At 42.2% G+C, this 16,594-nt stretch overlaps 1 protein-coding gene across 1 annotated transcript in view; it reads left to right on the top strand.

The window, feature by feature from the left end:
* DOCK3 (dedicator of cytokinesis 3) overlaps positions 1 to 16,594 on the top strand; it is a 201,483-nt gene that overhangs the window by 125,439 nt on the left and 59,450 nt on the right. Inside the window, exons 16-23 of the mRNA XM_067303645.1 lie at positions 113 to 275; positions 772 to 878; positions 1,605 to 1,776; positions 2,621 to 2,718; positions 9,133 to 9,216; positions 9,542 to 9,642; positions 10,243 to 10,324; positions 15,391 to 15,561. Of these exons, the coding sequence (XP_067159746.1) occupies positions 113 to 275; positions 772 to 878; positions 1,605 to 1,776; positions 2,621 to 2,718; positions 9,133 to 9,216; positions 9,542 to 9,642; positions 10,243 to 10,324; positions 15,391 to 15,561 (978 nt within the window). The remainder of the gene's footprint in view (positions 1 to 112; positions 276 to 771; positions 879 to 1,604; positions 1,777 to 2,620; positions 2,719 to 9,132; positions 9,217 to 9,541; positions 9,643 to 10,242; positions 10,325 to 15,390; positions 15,562 to 16,594) is intronic.

Raw genomic sequence — 16,594 nt, forward strand, 5'->3', positions numbered from 1 at the left:
TTTATGTCTACAGAAAGATATGAGTTATGTAAAGGTTATCACAGTGTAATAAAGTGACTCATATGTAGTGATGTGATGTCTTTTAGTCTTAAATTGTGTTCTTTTGTTCCAGGACTGCATCAGCCTGGGCTCGGGAGAGCCGAGCAGGAGCGCATATCACTCTTTTGTCCTTTACCACAATAACAGCCCTCGCTGGGGGGAAATCATCAAGTTACCCATCCCCATAGACAGGTTTCGTGGGTCTCACCTGCGGTTCGAGTTCCGACATTGCTCCAGTGAGTGCAAAACGCATTCAAAGGGAATGTAACAAGGCTAACGGCTTTCCATTGTCAGTTGATAGTTGGATGGGGTTGTTATTGGGAAGGGGAAAAGGGTGCAACCTCGAAGTACAGTGAAAGTACCATGTTAATGAACCTGCAGTGTTAATTAGCCTGTTGCTACAGTTATAAAACAGCACAGAAATATTAAAAACTTTGTGAACAACCAGTGCAGAGTGAAACAGTTTGCAGGTGTTCTCCCCTGCTGTTCTGTTGCTGTGTTTTTCTTGTAGTATGTTTTCTTTACAGCATATACATTTTATGTTTTACTATGGTCAGCATGTGCGTATTTGTTTTGAGGCTTTTATTAGACATAGTACGTTATATCTCATTTCTTATGTGGGCTTTATGCTTTTTGGTAAGAATGCAGAGAAGTTAGTGAATACGCTTGTGGTATGTATGGACAGACAGAATATATACAAATATAATTCCTTATTTCTCTCTCTTGCTGCAGCAAAAGACAAGGGGGAAAAGAAGCTCTTTGGTTTTGCATTCACTCCGTTAATGAGAGATGATGGCACTACCTTGTCAGATGACATTCACGAGCTTTATGTTTATAAGGTACCGATTCTTAAGGTATCTCATAGTTCTTCAAACATGCACTGCAGCCTCTTCACTTACATCCCTACTTCAGTTTAAATAAGTAAATATCATTAGATTATCTTTTACTTTCTCCTCATTAGAAAAATGTGAAGAATGGATTAATAATAGGTTAAAAATTCTGTGAATTCCAAATCATATGACTAGGTATGGATACTTTTTTTTACTCTAGGTACAACTCACCATTTCCCTTCAGATTATGATGGTTTATCTTCTGTTATTCCTGTCTGTTTTGAATTCAGGCACACTAGTGTTCATGAGCATTCAGCAGTTTTATCAGCCTATGGTACTGTGTACCTTTTTGCCATAAAATCATGATGTTTTGCCCCAAGATTTCAAATCCAGCATGTTACAATGCTACAGCTCAGCAATGCTGTGGCAGGGTGGGGTTTTTTCTTCCTGCTGATTTATCTCAGTTTATTCTTCAGTGTGACTTTCAGCAAGCCACAGTAAATTGTACAGCTGAAAGATCCTGGAAGTTGTAAGGAAGCAATAGCTAGGAGATCACGTTTTCTGAAGCTGGGTCTATTTTATGCATGCACTGGTCCTGAAGGTGGTAAGACCAGCTTTCTCTTAAAAGTGTTTTTGTGCACCCAGGAGATCTGTTAGGCAATTGCTGTCAAGGCATGAATGTGTGAAATGAAATAAGTCTTGGTAAAATTTCCCTTCCTTTCCTGTTGTCTGCAGTGTGATGAGAACAGCACATTTAATAATCACGCACTGTACCTGGGGCTGCCTTGCTGCAAAGAGGACTACAATGGCTGCCCCAACATCCCTTCCAGTCTCATTTTCCAACGTAGCACCAAAGAGACCTTCTCAGTCTCCACGCAGCTTTCTTCTACAAAACTGACCCAGAATGGTAAGCAGCCAAGCTGTCAAAATTGCCCAAGGTAACTGGGAATATGAAAAAGAGAGTTAAGATGTGTGTGCTTGTGCTCTCTCTCTCTGTTATTTTACCAAAATGCTTCTTTATTATGATTTGGTGATATATATGCAATTCTATACTAACACTGTATATTGAAATGAGCAGAATTTGGGGGGGAAGAAATAAGGATATTGACACATGACAGAGAAATAACAGCCATTTCTGTAAGTGCAAACAAAAGGTAATATGTTTAAAGCAATGTTAATTTTAATTAAACTTCTAAGAAAAAAAATTCAAAGTTAGAGCTTTTATACAATCCTAAGTTCTTTTTGTTAGTCTTTTGCAGAGCTACTAAGTAAATCAAAACTTGTTGCTGCAAGCTCCCTAAGGCACAGGAGGATAAAAGTGGCTTGTCCACAATTTTATTTTTTTTATCCAAGAAATAAGAACTACAACAAGAACAGCACTATAACATGTAATGAATCTCTGTTCTCTACGGGGCTGCTGTTTTTCCCTCTGTGCAAAACTTCTAGCTGTTCTGAGGTTTTGTTTTTAACCTGCTAGCTTGGTGTGTGTGTGAGAGACTTTTCATTAACTTATGTCATAGTTCACTTTATTGTATTGTGTTCGGAGCAGGAGTTAAATTAGAGCTGGAGATCCAAGGATACAATGGAAATTGAAACACTTAGTTGTTTCATGTACTGGCTAAGCTTGTACTCTACATCTGCCGTACTGAATCTCAAGTATTTCAGCTGTGTTACTGCCCGTCTCTGTTACCTTCTCGATATTGGCTTAACAGTGTATCTTGAGTACACCTTTCTCTTTCACTGTTCTGTAGTGGATTTGCTTGCCCTCCTGAAATGGAAAGCTTACCCAGATCGTGTAATGGATATCCTAGGAAGACTGCGACACGTCAGTGGCGAGGAAATTGTTAAGGTACTAAGTCAAATAACAGTCTGTGGATGTATCTGTGGTTAGCATGCCAATTCAGATCTGCAGCGCACTTCTGAATATTCCCTCTTGCTGTGCTTTGATTCACACTGAAATCTCAGAGGGTATGAATTGGGATTTGTTTCAGGTGAAAGCGAGCAGGAAGATAAATTAATGGATATTCAGTCTTTGGGATCAGAATAGAGCTAGTCCAAAGTAAAATTCCCTCACGTAGAGGTACTGTGAGCATCAGGTCCTCAGCAGCAGTTGTTCCACTCTGTAGATGCACGTGTATTGAGCTGCAGTGCTTGCTGGTGCAGACATAGCCACTATCAGTGGTGTTTCATGCAGCTGTATCTGTTTCAACAGTATTTTCTGAAGGACGTTCTCTGAAATCGGGGAAGTTGCTCATTTCTAGAGAGAGGGAAATAAACCCGACTCAGAAAACCTGGCTTTTTCAACCAGCTAGTAGAGCTGCTCTGTATTTCTATTTTGCAAATATGTTCTAAACATTCTGCATAGAATCAAAACAAATGCAAAACCTTGAAAGTTGACTTCTGCTCAAGAGGCCAATGGACCATCCTGCAGACCCGTTTTCCTGTCCCAGCATTGTGAAATAGAGCTGTTGCCAAGTGCACCAATTGCTCTCTGACTTGTCTAACCTGTTAGGAATCTATCTCCTAGCTGATAATTTCACCATATTTTGTAGTCACGGTTGCTCTATATGCCAATTCTTTATGTGACCCAAACTTCCTTATCTCAAAGGAACCTCAAAATGCATTTGAATACTTGTGGTCTTGGCAAAAACAGTGTGTTCCAGATGCAAAGGCAACAACAGCAATCCCTCAGACAATTTTAGGAGATAAAAGGAGATAAATATGTAACAGCAAGCAAACAAAAATAAACCAAACAAAAATTCCATCACTTGATTGCTTATTTATGATTACAGCCACTTCATTGTAATTCATGTGAACGCTGCCATATCTTGAATTTTGACTTTCATGATAATTTTTGTAACACTATCACAGAAGGAAACTCCCATGTCCCCTGTATTTGAATCTTTCACGAATTTCATATTTTGTACGCTTGGTTTGTAAGGCAGTACAAATACCTGATTTTTATAGAGAAAAACATAGATTGTTCCAAGGGGAAAGATAATAGATTCTCTCCCCAGACTGGCTGCCATTTGTCATTGGGATAAGAAGAATGGAGTGGAATAATTCAGACAAAAGAAATTTGTTCTGGCCTTTCAGAGGCTTCATAAATTGTTTTATTTCTTGTTTCCCACATTAGAAATGTAGTTAGAATGGATTACAAAATCTTGATGACAGAATCAGCAGTTGACTTCATCTTCAGCATTCATCTTCATAGTGATCCTTTCTGAGGACTGTGCTTTCAGGACAGAAAATCACTGAATGATCAGCATTCAGTAAGCTGCAGGGATACGGATGAAAGAAACGGTTGGCAATATGTGGTTTGAATCAATTAATGCTTATTACAAAACCTCTACATTCTGTCATATAACAAAAGCTTTTAATATTAAATATAATTTGGAGCACCGTGTTAATGTGCTTCCATGTCTTCTATTTGGTGAAGAACAGTATCTGTTTTACTGCTACGATATGAGAATAGAAATAGCTAGGCAAGGACAACTGCAGGAGGCCTTGACTTCTCCTGGGAAAAGCTCGTGGGAAAAGCTCCAGCTAGGAGTGGCTGCTGCTAACGAGCTCTCTGGGTTGCCCCTGACCAGAGGAGGTTGGGGCCTTTGATCCCAGTGGCCCTTGATTGGGCGGTCAAGCACCCTGTGAGTCAGTGCTAGGGAGAGGCCTATATAAGAGCCAGGCCTAGAGCGCAGCTCCCAGAGCGCAGCGAACAGAGGCAGCGAACAGACGCAGCAGTTTGCGCAGCAGTTCGCGCAGAAGGGCGTGCGAAGGGACGTGCGAAGGGACCTTCATTTCTGTTCCCTGCGGTGTACACTTCCCCAATATGGTCGTGACACGCCGCACAGCACGTTCCCCAGCGGCTGCTGGAGTTGCTGTGTCAGAGGCTTGGACCCAGACTGGCCCTCTGACAGTAGATGCAGCTCTACAGGTCTCAGGCTGCAGGGAGTGCTTGGGGCCTCTCCGGGAGGCCTGGGCTGGCAGCCAGCTCTCCTGCAGGAGGTGTGCTGCTGTTGACGAGTTGTGTCGTCAGGTAAGGGAGTTACGGGAGGAGGTCAGTAGGCTGCGCAGCATCCGAGAAGCAGAGCAAGAGATAGACAGGGTATTCTCGGAGACTGTGCAGCTTCGGGAGTCCCAACCCCCTGCAGCAGTGGAGTTGCCAGAGGGCTCTGTGCCGTGTGAAATGGTACATCATAACATCATAGAAGAAGGCTGGAAACTGGTCACTGCTCGTGGGAGGAGAAAGGCTCCTACTCCTCCTGAAGACCTGAAGCTGAAGAACAGGTTTAGTGCCCTCCAGGATGAGGAGGAGATGGGCATGGCTGCCAGGGAAGTAACCGGGACAACAGACCCTGTGCCCTGCCGGAACACCCGGAAAAAGCGGCGGGTGATTGTTGTGGGGGACTCCCTGCTACAGGGGACGGAGGCATCTATCTGCCGACCTGACCTCTTGTCTAGAGAGGTTTGCGGCCTGCCGGGGGCTCGTGTGAGAGATGTCATGCAAAGACTGCCAAGGCTCATCCATTCTTCGGACTATTACCCACTGCTGCTCTTCCATGTGGGTGCCAATGACACCAAGGGCAAACTGCAGACCATCAAGCAGGATTTCAGAGCTCTGGGGATGGTGGTCAAGGGTCTGGGAGCCCAGGTCATCTTCTCCTCAATCCTGCCAGTGAGGGGGATGGATGAGAGGAGGAGGAGACGGACTTTCCAGGTTAACGACTGGCTGCGCCGCTGGTGTTGGCAACAGGGTTTTGGTTTCTACGACCATGGGACCCTGTTTGAAGATCAACAACTGATGGCGAGAGATGGGATCCACCTCACGAGGCGGGGCACGCGGGTCTTTGCCAACAGGTTGGCCAACCTGGTAAGGAGGGCTTTAAACTAGGAAAGATGGGGGAAGGGGAGAGTTATAGTGACAGGGTAGTTGGCAAAAGACTGCTCAAGTCAGGATGCCTCCAACAGGTGAATGCAGCCAGGGAAGTGCGCATGGGATGTGGCTATGGAGGACCCTCTTGTATCCCTCCTGGGAAACCTGCATGCTCGATCACCTCCCTGAAATGCCTGTACACCAATGCACGCAGCTTGGGGAACAAACAGGAAGAACTAGAGATGTGTGTGCGGTCGCAGGGCCATGATCTCATTGCCATTACAGAGACATGGTGGGATAGCTCGCATGACTGGAGTGCTGTCATGGATGGCTACGTACTTTTTAGGAAAGACAGGCCAGGAAAGCGAGGTGGTGGAGTTGCTCTTTATGTGAGAGAGCAACTGGAATGTATTGAGCTGTGCCTAGGGGTGGGTGAAGAGCGAGTCGAGAGCTTATGGGTAAGGATCAAAGGGCAGGCTAATAGAGGTGACACTGTTGTGGGTGTTTACTACAGGCCACCTGATCAGGATGAGGAAGTGGATGAGGCCTTCTACAGACAGCTGGAAGTAGCCTCACAATCCCAGGCCCTGGTTCTCATGGGGGACTTCAACCACCCTGATATCTGCTGGAAAGACAACACAGCTAGGCACAAACAGTCCTGGAGATTCCTGCAGAGCATTGGTGACAACTTCTTGACCCAGGTGGTGGAGGAGCCAACAAGGAGAGGTGTGCTGCTGGACCTCGTACTAACAAACAAAGAAGGACTGGTGGAAGATGTGAAGGTTGGGGGCTGCCTTGGCTGCAGTGACCATGAGATGGTGGAGTTCAGGATCCTGCGAGGAGGCAGCAGGGCACCAAGTAGGATCGCAACCCTGGACTTCAGGAGAGCAAACTTTGTCCTCTTCAGGGACCTACTTGGAGGAATCCCATGGGTGAGGGCCCTGGAAGGAAGGAGTGTTCAAGAGAGTTGGTTAATATTCAAACATCACTTCCTCCAGGCTCAAGAGCGGTGCATCCCTATGAGTAGGAAGTCAAGCAAAGGAGGCAGGAGACCTGCATGGATGAGCAAGGAGCTCCTGGCAAAACTCAACCAGAAGAAGGAAGTCTACAGAAAGTGGAAAGGGGGACAGGCCACTTGGGATGAATACAGGAATGTTGTCAGAGTATGCAGGGATGCGACGAGGAAGGCTAAGGCCCGTTTGGAATTAAATCTGGCTAGAGATGTCAAGGACAACAAGAAGGGCTTCTTCAAATACATCAGCAGCAAGAGGAAGACTAGGGAAAATGTGGGCCCTTTGCTGAATGGGGTGGGTGCCCTGGTGACGAAGGATGCAGAGAAGGCAGAGTTACTGAATGCCTTCTTTGCTTCAGTCTTTACTGCTCAGGCCAGCCCTCAGGAGCCCCAGACCCTGGAGGCAAGAGAGAAAGTCTGGAGAGAGGAAGACTTTCCCTTGGTGGAGGAGGAGTGGGTTAGAGATCATTTAAGCAAACTTGACACCCACAAATCCATGGGCCCTGATGGGATGCACCCACGAGTGCTGAGGGAGCTGGCGGATGTTATTGCTAAGCCACTCTCCATCATCTTTGAAAGGTCATGGAGAACAGGAGAGGTGCCCGAGGACTGGAAGAAAGCCAATGTCACCCCAGTCTTCAAAAAGGGCAAGAAGGAGGACCCAGGGAACTACAGGCCAGTCAGCCTCACCTCCATCCCTGGAAAGGTGATGGAGCAGCTCATCCTGGAAGCCATCTCCACGCATGTGGAGGAAAAGAAGGTGATCAGGAATAGTCAGCATGGCTTCACCAAGGGGAAATCATGCTTAACCAATCTGATAGCCTTCTATGATGGGATGACTGGCTGGGTAGATGAGGGGAGAGCAGTGGATGTTGTCTACCTAGACTTCAGCAAGGCTTTTGACACTGTCTCCCATAGCATCCTCATAGACAAGCTCAGGAAGTGTGGGTTAGATGAGTGGACAGTGAGGTGGATTGAGAACTGGCTGAATGGCAGAGCTCAGAGAGTTGTGATCAGTGGTACAGAGTCTAGTTGGAGGCCTGTAGCTAGCGGTGTCCCCCAGGGGTCAGTACTGGGTCCAGTCTTGTTCAACTTCTTCATCAATGACCTGGATGAAGGCACAGAGTGCACACTCAGCAAGTTTGCTGATGATACAAAACTGGGAGGAGTGGCCGATACGCCAGAGGGCTGTGCTGCCATTCAGAGAGACTTGGACAGGCTGGAGAGGTGGGCAGAGAGGAACCTCATGAAATTCAACAAAGGGAAGTGCAGGGTCCTGCACCTGGGGAGGAATAACCCCATGCAGCAGTACAGGTTGGGGGTTGACCTGCTGGAAAGCAGCTCTGCAGAGAAGGACCTGGGAGTGCTGGTGGACACCAAGTTAAGTATGAGGCAGCAATGTGCCCTTGTGGCCAAGAAGGCCAATGGTATCCTGGGCTGCATCAGAAAGAGTGTTGCCAGCAGGTCGAGGGAAGTGATTCTCCCCCTCTACTCAGCCCTGGTGAGGCCACATCTGGAGTACTGCGTCCAGTTCTGGGCTCCCCAGTACAAGAGGGATGTGGCACTACTGGAGCAAGTGCAGCGAAGGGCCACAAAGATGATTAGGGGACTGGAGCATCTCTCTTATGAGGAAAGGCTGAGAGAGCTTGGCCTGTTTAGCTTGGAGAAGAGAAGGCTGAGAGGAGATCTTATCAATGTGTATAAGTATCTGAAGGGAGGGTGTCGAGAGGATGGGGCCAGACTCTTTTCAGTGGTGCCGAGCGACAGGACGCGAGGCAACGGGCACAAACTGAAACACAGACAGTTCCACCTGAACATGAGGAAAAACTTTTTCACTGTGAGGGTGACAGAGCACTGGAACAGGTTGCCCCGAGAGGTGGTGGAGTCTCCTTCTCTGGAGATATTCAAAATGCGCCTGGATGCAATCCTGTGCAATGTGCTCTAGGTGACCCTGCTTGAGCAGGGGGGTTGGACTAGATGATCTCCAGAGGTCCCTTCCAACCTCAGTGATTCTGTGATTCTGTGATTCTGTGAAATAGGACATTTTGCCACTGTTAGGCTATGCATTTGGTCAGCTAAGGAACTGTGAAAGGAACACTCAGTTATATATTTACAAACTGTACACAGGGTGAAGATTTTTTTTTATTGCTGTTTTTCTGACATTTTATTTTAAGAATATTCTTTGCAAAGAGAAAAAGTCTCCTTACTAAAAACCAATAAAAATCTGTCACATCGTATAGATGAACCAGAAATGGTTTGTCCCAGGAAAATGTTTCACAAAGATATCCAGATGTATGACAGGTTTCAAGGGAGGGGGAATAATCTGGCTTTGGAGTATAATTGCATTTGAAACTCTCTGCTTAATCTTGTCATTTTAGTTCCTACAAGATATTCTCGACACGTTGTTTGTAGTTTTGGATGACAACACAGAAAAGTATGGGCTGCTGGTCTTTCAATCTTTGGTAAGCTGCTGAGTTGTCACTTTCCTTTATCGTATTTTTAATTTCTTAGTGCCATTTCACCAGTATTTTACTTCCACGAAGTATGAAATTTTCCACTCTATCCAGCCTTATGTTTTTTATAATAATCTACAACCGACAGATATAAGGAGAACAATATTTGCCATCGCTTGGGAGAAGGGAACAATAACATCTAACAACACAGCTATTGACTGTTTATAGAAACTCATGAATCTTATTGTTCCTTAGCTTGCGTAGCTTGTTTATAGAACCCTAGTGACTGTGTGCAATTTGTTTTAGTAGGGGTTCACTCTTTCCTCTCCCTCAGGTGTTCATCATAAATCTGCTGCGTGATAGCAAGTATTTTCATTTTCGACCTGTGATGGACACTTACATTCAGAAGCACTTTGCAGGAGCACTGGCTTACAAGTAGGTTATGTTTATCCCTTCAAAACACAGTATTATCAAGCTTTCAAATGATGTGACCATCAGAATCATAATCATTATGTTAGCAGAGGTTTTCGAAAGCAGAACTAGCCAGATAAGTTTGACTGCACAGTTTTGGAGAAAAGCTGCTGAATATTACCTGTTGCTAGGAGTGAGCAGACTTTGGATTTTATCTGGGCTTTTTCTGAATTTATTTTCTTTGTGATTTCAGTTTTCAACAACTGCTTACTTAGAGATCTGAAATTTCTTAGCAAAAAGAAAAAATGAGTATGTTTTAGTTTTGGGATGATACTGCTTGCCCTTATCAAAGCTATCTCTTTATCAACATCTTTTTGATGTTCTCTCAGAGGTTTTCATGATCTAAGTCAATTACAGAGAAGAAATCTTTTCTGGTTTTGAAATTTAAATAAATGTATATGTTATGCAAATTCAGTAGCTAGTACAGTTATAGCTAATCATTGAAATGGAGTGAAATAAGACTCCAGCTTATACAATTCTCCCTAAAACCAAAATATTTGTTGCTTGACTAATTTTAACATGATGCTGAAGGTTTCTCTTTCTTTCACTGTGTATTATATTCAGAGAATTGATCCGATGTTTGAAGTGGTACATGGATCGCTCAGCTGAGCTTGTACGACAAGACCACATCCAGGAAGCAATGAGAGTATGTATTCAACAGAAGTGCTTGAGCGTTTATTACGTCTGTGACTACAAAAGCTCTGGAGAAGCTATAAATAAAATTAAGTGTAGTCTGGCGCTCACTTTCTACTTTTTTAAGTTATTATATTTAAAAAAAATTAAAATTTTAATTTTAAGTCTTAAGTTTTTTTGGGGGGTAAAATTCTAATTCTGGGGTGAGATTCACTCTTGAGCAGAAAAAATGGAAGAACTATGTCTTCTTAAGTCCTATTGGAGCCATAATGAAGACTTAAGTGAGTCTTGCATGGACTGTATATGCACTGGCCGTATATATTTCATCTATACCTTGCTCTTCAAGAAGCAGTATTTTAAATGTAGTAAGCACAGCTGCTGGGTATCAAAGATAGGCTTTTTGTTTCTGGCTGTGACAGCTTCATTGTATCATTGGTTGAAGTTCTGGAGCATTTTAAGAAGCAGATAAATGAGCCTTCAACTGCATGGAGATTTTAACAGCTATCATTGCACTTGAATCACTGTTTCATGCCAAGAGTATGATCTTGCAGGAAGACACGGTGTGTGAACAAAGGGGATATTTTTGGTGCTCTTGCAGAAAATTCAGAGAATGAATTAAGTATTATTTTTACTATAGATAATTGTAAAAACAAAAAGATATTGCATAAATACATAAACACAAGATTCCAAACTTGCAGGAATTTGGTTTTCTTTGAGTGATTGTCCATATGTACCTTCTTACTGTGTGTAGGTTTATGTCCAAGCATTCAAAACTGGGGAGTTTTAGAACTAGTAGTAGTGGCAGGTATTTGCCCTCTTTTTTCCCATTTTTCCACATGAGTACAAATATGTAAAGCATATATTACTTCTTTAATTTCCCTTGTAAATGTCTTTATGCTCGTGTTATGCTCGTGTTATGGCAGACCTTTCAGACTTTATTATTGCTAATTTTTTTCTCTTGTGATATTTTTTATCTTTGTTTTGTCTCTTTTGGTCCAATTTAGTCAGCTTTTCTGAGGAGGTCTTTTCTTTTTTTTTTTCTTCTTTTTCTTCCTTTTTTTTTTTTTTTTTTTGAGAAAACTTGTTCCATTTGAATGATATAGCATCACCTCTATTAACTGGCTTTCAAGATCTTGGGCATTACCAATGTTTGTCTTTTGTAGATATTCACATGCTTAGAAACTTATTTTTCTGTAATGCCTTTCAGCTACAGATTCATAGGCAATGAAAAAAAAAAGGGCCAAAGATGTCTTTTCAAGAAATTCTGCTGCAATCTCAACTTTCTCATCCTGCTTGTTTCCATCCTCATCCTTCCTTATTTGGGAAGGATTTTTATTACTCCCCATCTTGAAAACCCTGAACACATTTTCTGAGCCATGCCAGGCGGGGAAGCTGGTTAATGAGAGATTCAGAATTATGTTCTCAGCCTTTCCTCTGAGCCTGGGGATTCTTCAAAATTATTCTCTTCACCTTGGATTTCCAAAAAGAAATGTCTGTCTGTTGCTTTTAAGACCAGTCTGTCTCTGAACTTGTTCTTAATTACGTCATTCAGAAATAATTATCTCATTTGCCGATTTACATTTTCTGCAGTCTCACTCTTTCCAGGAATCTTCAGAAACACCAGAACATTGCTGAGGTAACTATGATAGCTCCACCTTGGTCAGCCTGCTTTTGGGATTTGCGCCTTTTTTTTATCGTGTGTGCCTTGGACTTTGCCCCAGGTCTCACCTCTGATCTCACAGGACTCAGCTGGTACCTTCACTTGAATCTCTGCACATTTTATTTTACTACTGAGTGTTAGAGCAGTAGTAAGAAGTGAGCTTCCTGAGCTTGAAGTGAGTATGCTGTTTTCTGGAAAATGCATTGTCAGTAGCAGGCAGAAGTTTGCTAGCTGCACTTGAATGGCTAAGTGGATCAGCTTTTCCATGCAGTGTTTGAATAAAACCTGTTATCCCTGCAAGAGTGTCTCTCCTTATGCTCATAGGCTACTCTCTGTATTTTAGTTTGGTGAAGTTGCAGCTTGCAAACATTCTCTTATTTACTCATATGAAGGACTGTTCATGTTCTTCTGATGAGCCGCAGTGAGATTTCATAAAGGACAACAAAACGAGACCTTCCAGTTGAAATTCTAGTTCCTCGTTGGGATTTTGACCTGATGTTGATCTCTTGTTTGGGGCTTTCCTTTGTGACTGTGCCTGCATACTCATTTCTTCATTTTTTGATGAAGATGAAGATTTTTTGAAGATGACTGTTATTCACTTTGGCTAGGAAGGTGAAGGAGATTCAGATCTTTAGAGCTAATCCTCTTTACACTTAAATAAGGTTACCAGCTGTACATACCCAAGATTCTTTCCCAAAGTAATCTTTGAATTTCTTGGGTTAGGAAATTAATCTGTGTTTCTTCTTTAAGCACATTTATCCGAAGTTGATTCACCTGTTCATACACTGAATATCAGGTGCAGTTTGCCTTTTGTTCTAATTGAACAGTCTTTGCTGCTGTGGCAGAGGAGTCCAGATGTGCAGTTGTACTATCCACAAGACTGGCCACTGGGTATGCTATGAATGTCCTGCAGCAAAACTATCAAATAATGTCTGGACATGCTCCTTGAATGCTCAAGTGACTTTAGTCGTGTCTCTGAAGAGTATCTCTTAATTCTGCTGGGACACTGCAGCTGACTATGAATCTGTGCAAGTTCAGATGTGCTGCTTCTGTATTCACAGAATGAACATGCATATGGACAGTCAGAGAAGAAAGGAAGGTCACTCATCAGTAACTGGTAGTTCTTTGAGATGTGTTATCTATATACACATTCCTTACCCCCTTTCTCTCTCTCTTGGAGTACACTGGGAAAAGTTTTTCTTTGTGATGGTACCACGAGTCTTTAGGTTTCTGATCACAAGTGATTGGTGTGTGGACCCCTCTCAGGGACTGGGATTTTATTTCAGTGCCCTTCTGCATCTGTAAGGGCCTGTATGCATCTTATCTGTGATTGTGTAAGTAGTAAGATGCAAAGTTAGTCTAACTGCTGCTTGCTCTAACAGGGCTTGGTTTGTGTTTTTGCCATCTCAACCATATATTTGCAAACACACTTCACTCTGGTGAACTGCTTTTAAGAGTTCATTCTAGACAACTATTTAGGTTGGGATATAGTGCGTCTTTGAAAGCATGTCATTTCTCTTTCAACAGAGAATTACAGAACTTCGTACATAAATCCCCTGATTCATCGTGAAACCTAATCTTTGCGTTAAAGTTGCATGCTTTAATGATAGAATTATGGTTGTCTGTATCAAAACCATAAAACAGCTTGTACCTGCACTTGACTTGCTGTATTTAGTGTTAGCAGCAGAGATGCTAACCTTAGAGAGCTGAGTTTTGTGAACTAATTCACCTTTGTCTGGAAACTGTCCAGGAATATAAGCTGTTATTTTCCGTTGAAGTTCTTTGATGAAAGGACACTTCACTGGGAGATGTTTTACAGGAGAAATATAGATAATGTACGGCCAGATTACCAAAGCTGCCGTCATTCCTCAAAAAAGGGCTTTAAATATCAGTGGAATTTTGAAAACTAAGATGGGTTTATGAGGAATTTCACATTCCCATTTTTGTCCTTAAAGCTGTAGAGTTTTAAAACTTAGGTTGTAGCATTGTGTATTCATGCATTGTGTGGTGGTTCAATAAGGGCTGGTTTATGGATGTAAAAATACATCATGAGGGCAAAAGTTGTCCTCACAATTAAACTTCAACTTCCAAACAGTGAAGCAGAGAAGGAATACTTTTCAGCCAGTGCAGTGGAATATTACAAATGTTTCTCTGTAAACTATGATTCCTGGCATTCCAGCCCGTTGTTTGTCTCCTGTGCTAAATTATGATGATATCATCAAACTATACATCATGTCGTCCCTTAATGCTGCCTTAATGGCATCTCACTTTAAACACTAAGGGAAAGAGTAAAGTCTAAATGGCACTGATGCGAAGTGCATTTCAATATTGACTGCTGTGTACACCAAAGAATCAGAAGGGTCTTGGTGTCATGTGGGATATTACATTGCTATAATAGCCATTTCTATGTGAGCACCTTCAATTGTGAGAGACTGGCAAGCATGGTAAATGCCGCATAGGACAATATATATTTCTTCACTGACACTGCTGCCAAATGAATGGTGATATATTAAAATGTCTCATGTAGACTGGGGTTCTGAATAACGTCATTTACAAAATGTTGGTTAAAGATGTTTAGATTGCGAATTCAGACTTCTAGACATGCCATAGAGCAAATTTGCTTCCCACTACAAAACGATCCACTTTTCAGCAGCTATCACACATTGTATAATGGTGTTAAATGCCATCTTCTGTAGAGGTTATTCTCCTGCTGCTGGGTGCTCTCCAAGTTTCCTGTCTGAGGATAAAAAAGAAAGAATCTTTTAACTTAACCTAGCTGGAAGTAAAAAGATACCCATTTACTATAGTACAACTGCTCCTTGCTACTGTTATGGGCTGCCAGAGGACTTCACATGCGGCTCTTGTCTTCTTCTATTTCTGCATCTATTTCTGTTTGTACATGTCGTTGCAAGAAATAAAGGGAGACCTTGCTATTGCGTTCATATTGAAGAGTAGGTATTCCTTTTTCCAAGTAAGCCTTCTCCTGTTCCACTGACTGTCCTTCTGTCTTAATCCAGATAGCTAACTCAAGTGATTCAAGGAGAAACCCAAATGAAAACAAGGAAAATAGTTTCTTCAGAGTCTTTAAATCATCATGCCAAATCTCTTACCTTCACCAAGATTTTCTTCAAATTATGTAACTCAAGTTTGTCTATTTAAGTTAAATGCATACCTTTTCTGTTAGTGGGACATATCAGTAACAAAGATTATTGGTTATGAAGAAATACGTGCCTATAAGTAGCTCTTCCTTAACTGAGTTATATAACTTACAAAACCTGTTTTTTCTTTTCTGTTTTCTAAAGCTGAAGATTTTAGTTATTAATTGTGCACCTAGAATCTTTCCTGGTTCTCTTTAAAGCTACTTTGTTTTTCCTTCTCTCTTTCTCTGTCTTAATCTTCTTCCTCTCCTGCTCCTTAAGGCCTTGGAATATCTTTTCAAGTTCATTGTCCAATCTCGGATCCTTTACTCCAGAGCTACTTGCGGGATGGAGGAGGAACAGTTCCGCTCCAGCATCCAAGAGCTTTTCCAGTCCATCAGATTTGTGCTCAGCTTGGACAGCAGGAGCTCTGAGACTCTCATCTTCACACAGGTTTGCTATTTTCTACACTTCAGTTTAATTAGCAAGCCAAAAGGCAGCTCTTTTCTGCACAAGTTTTATATGTGCATATGATGATCAAGTGCAGCTTAATAGAATTTTCTCTAACAAGCTGATGATACTGAAAAATGAGACATAGCCAGTTAATATTATTAGCCAGTAGCTCTGCACCAGCTCACAGATACAGATGAGCTGAAGTGTTTATTCTCAAGAAGAAAATGACTTAATCGTCACATCAGGGTACAATTTTTGCTCTTTTTAAAAGTAAACTTTATCGTCACGTCTCTTATTAATAAGCAGGCCTTGAAGTTGGCACAAAGAAATGTTAAATCCTTAATTGTGGTAGCTCAGGTCAATACACAGGGTCACAGCAATGTCACAGCAGAGAAGTTGAATTGATGTACTAACAATCAGAAAAACTTCATTTCAGCATACTTTAATGTTACTGGCAGAATCATATGCAGCCTGACCACAAGCACAGTGTGATACCCACACTCACATTTAATACATTAGTTTTAGTATGGCCCAGATGACTTCTGTGGGACTTCATGTGGGCTTAAGATACTACTCAAAGAGAGTAAGAATGTTGCTAGGTTTTGTTCCTTATTTTAAGGACCACTATTGTGAATTATATACTTTTGTATTTTAAAATTTTAAATAGTAATGTCAAATGCTAGGTGTATATGCCTCAGCTTAGACAATTTCAAATGATGGACCATCTAGAACTTGCTAGCAAGAAGAAAGTGATTAGTAATCCTAAATTTTACTAAGGTATTTGCAGATGTTTTGAACATACTCCTAGTGTAATTTGTCAAAGACACAGTTGCTATAAATGTCACAACAAAACAGTGATTCCAGTGGTTAGGGAAGCAGTCAGCAATATGATCTCTTTCCTAGATAAGGTGCTCTAAAAGATTTTGAGAACAGCTGCTCTAATCTTTGATTTAATCGACCATTAGTGGGTGTAATAAGATGCGCCAGGAACATGAAAAACCAGTGCACACACTTTTGCAGGCGAAGGGACAGT

Source organism: Apteryx mantelli, chromosome 12 (genome assembly GCF_036417845.1).
Source record: "Apteryx mantelli isolate bAptMan1 chromosome 12, bAptMan1.hap1, whole genome shotgun sequence".
NCBI lineage: Eukaryota > Metazoa > Chordata > Aves > Apterygiformes > Apterygidae > Apteryx > Apteryx mantelli.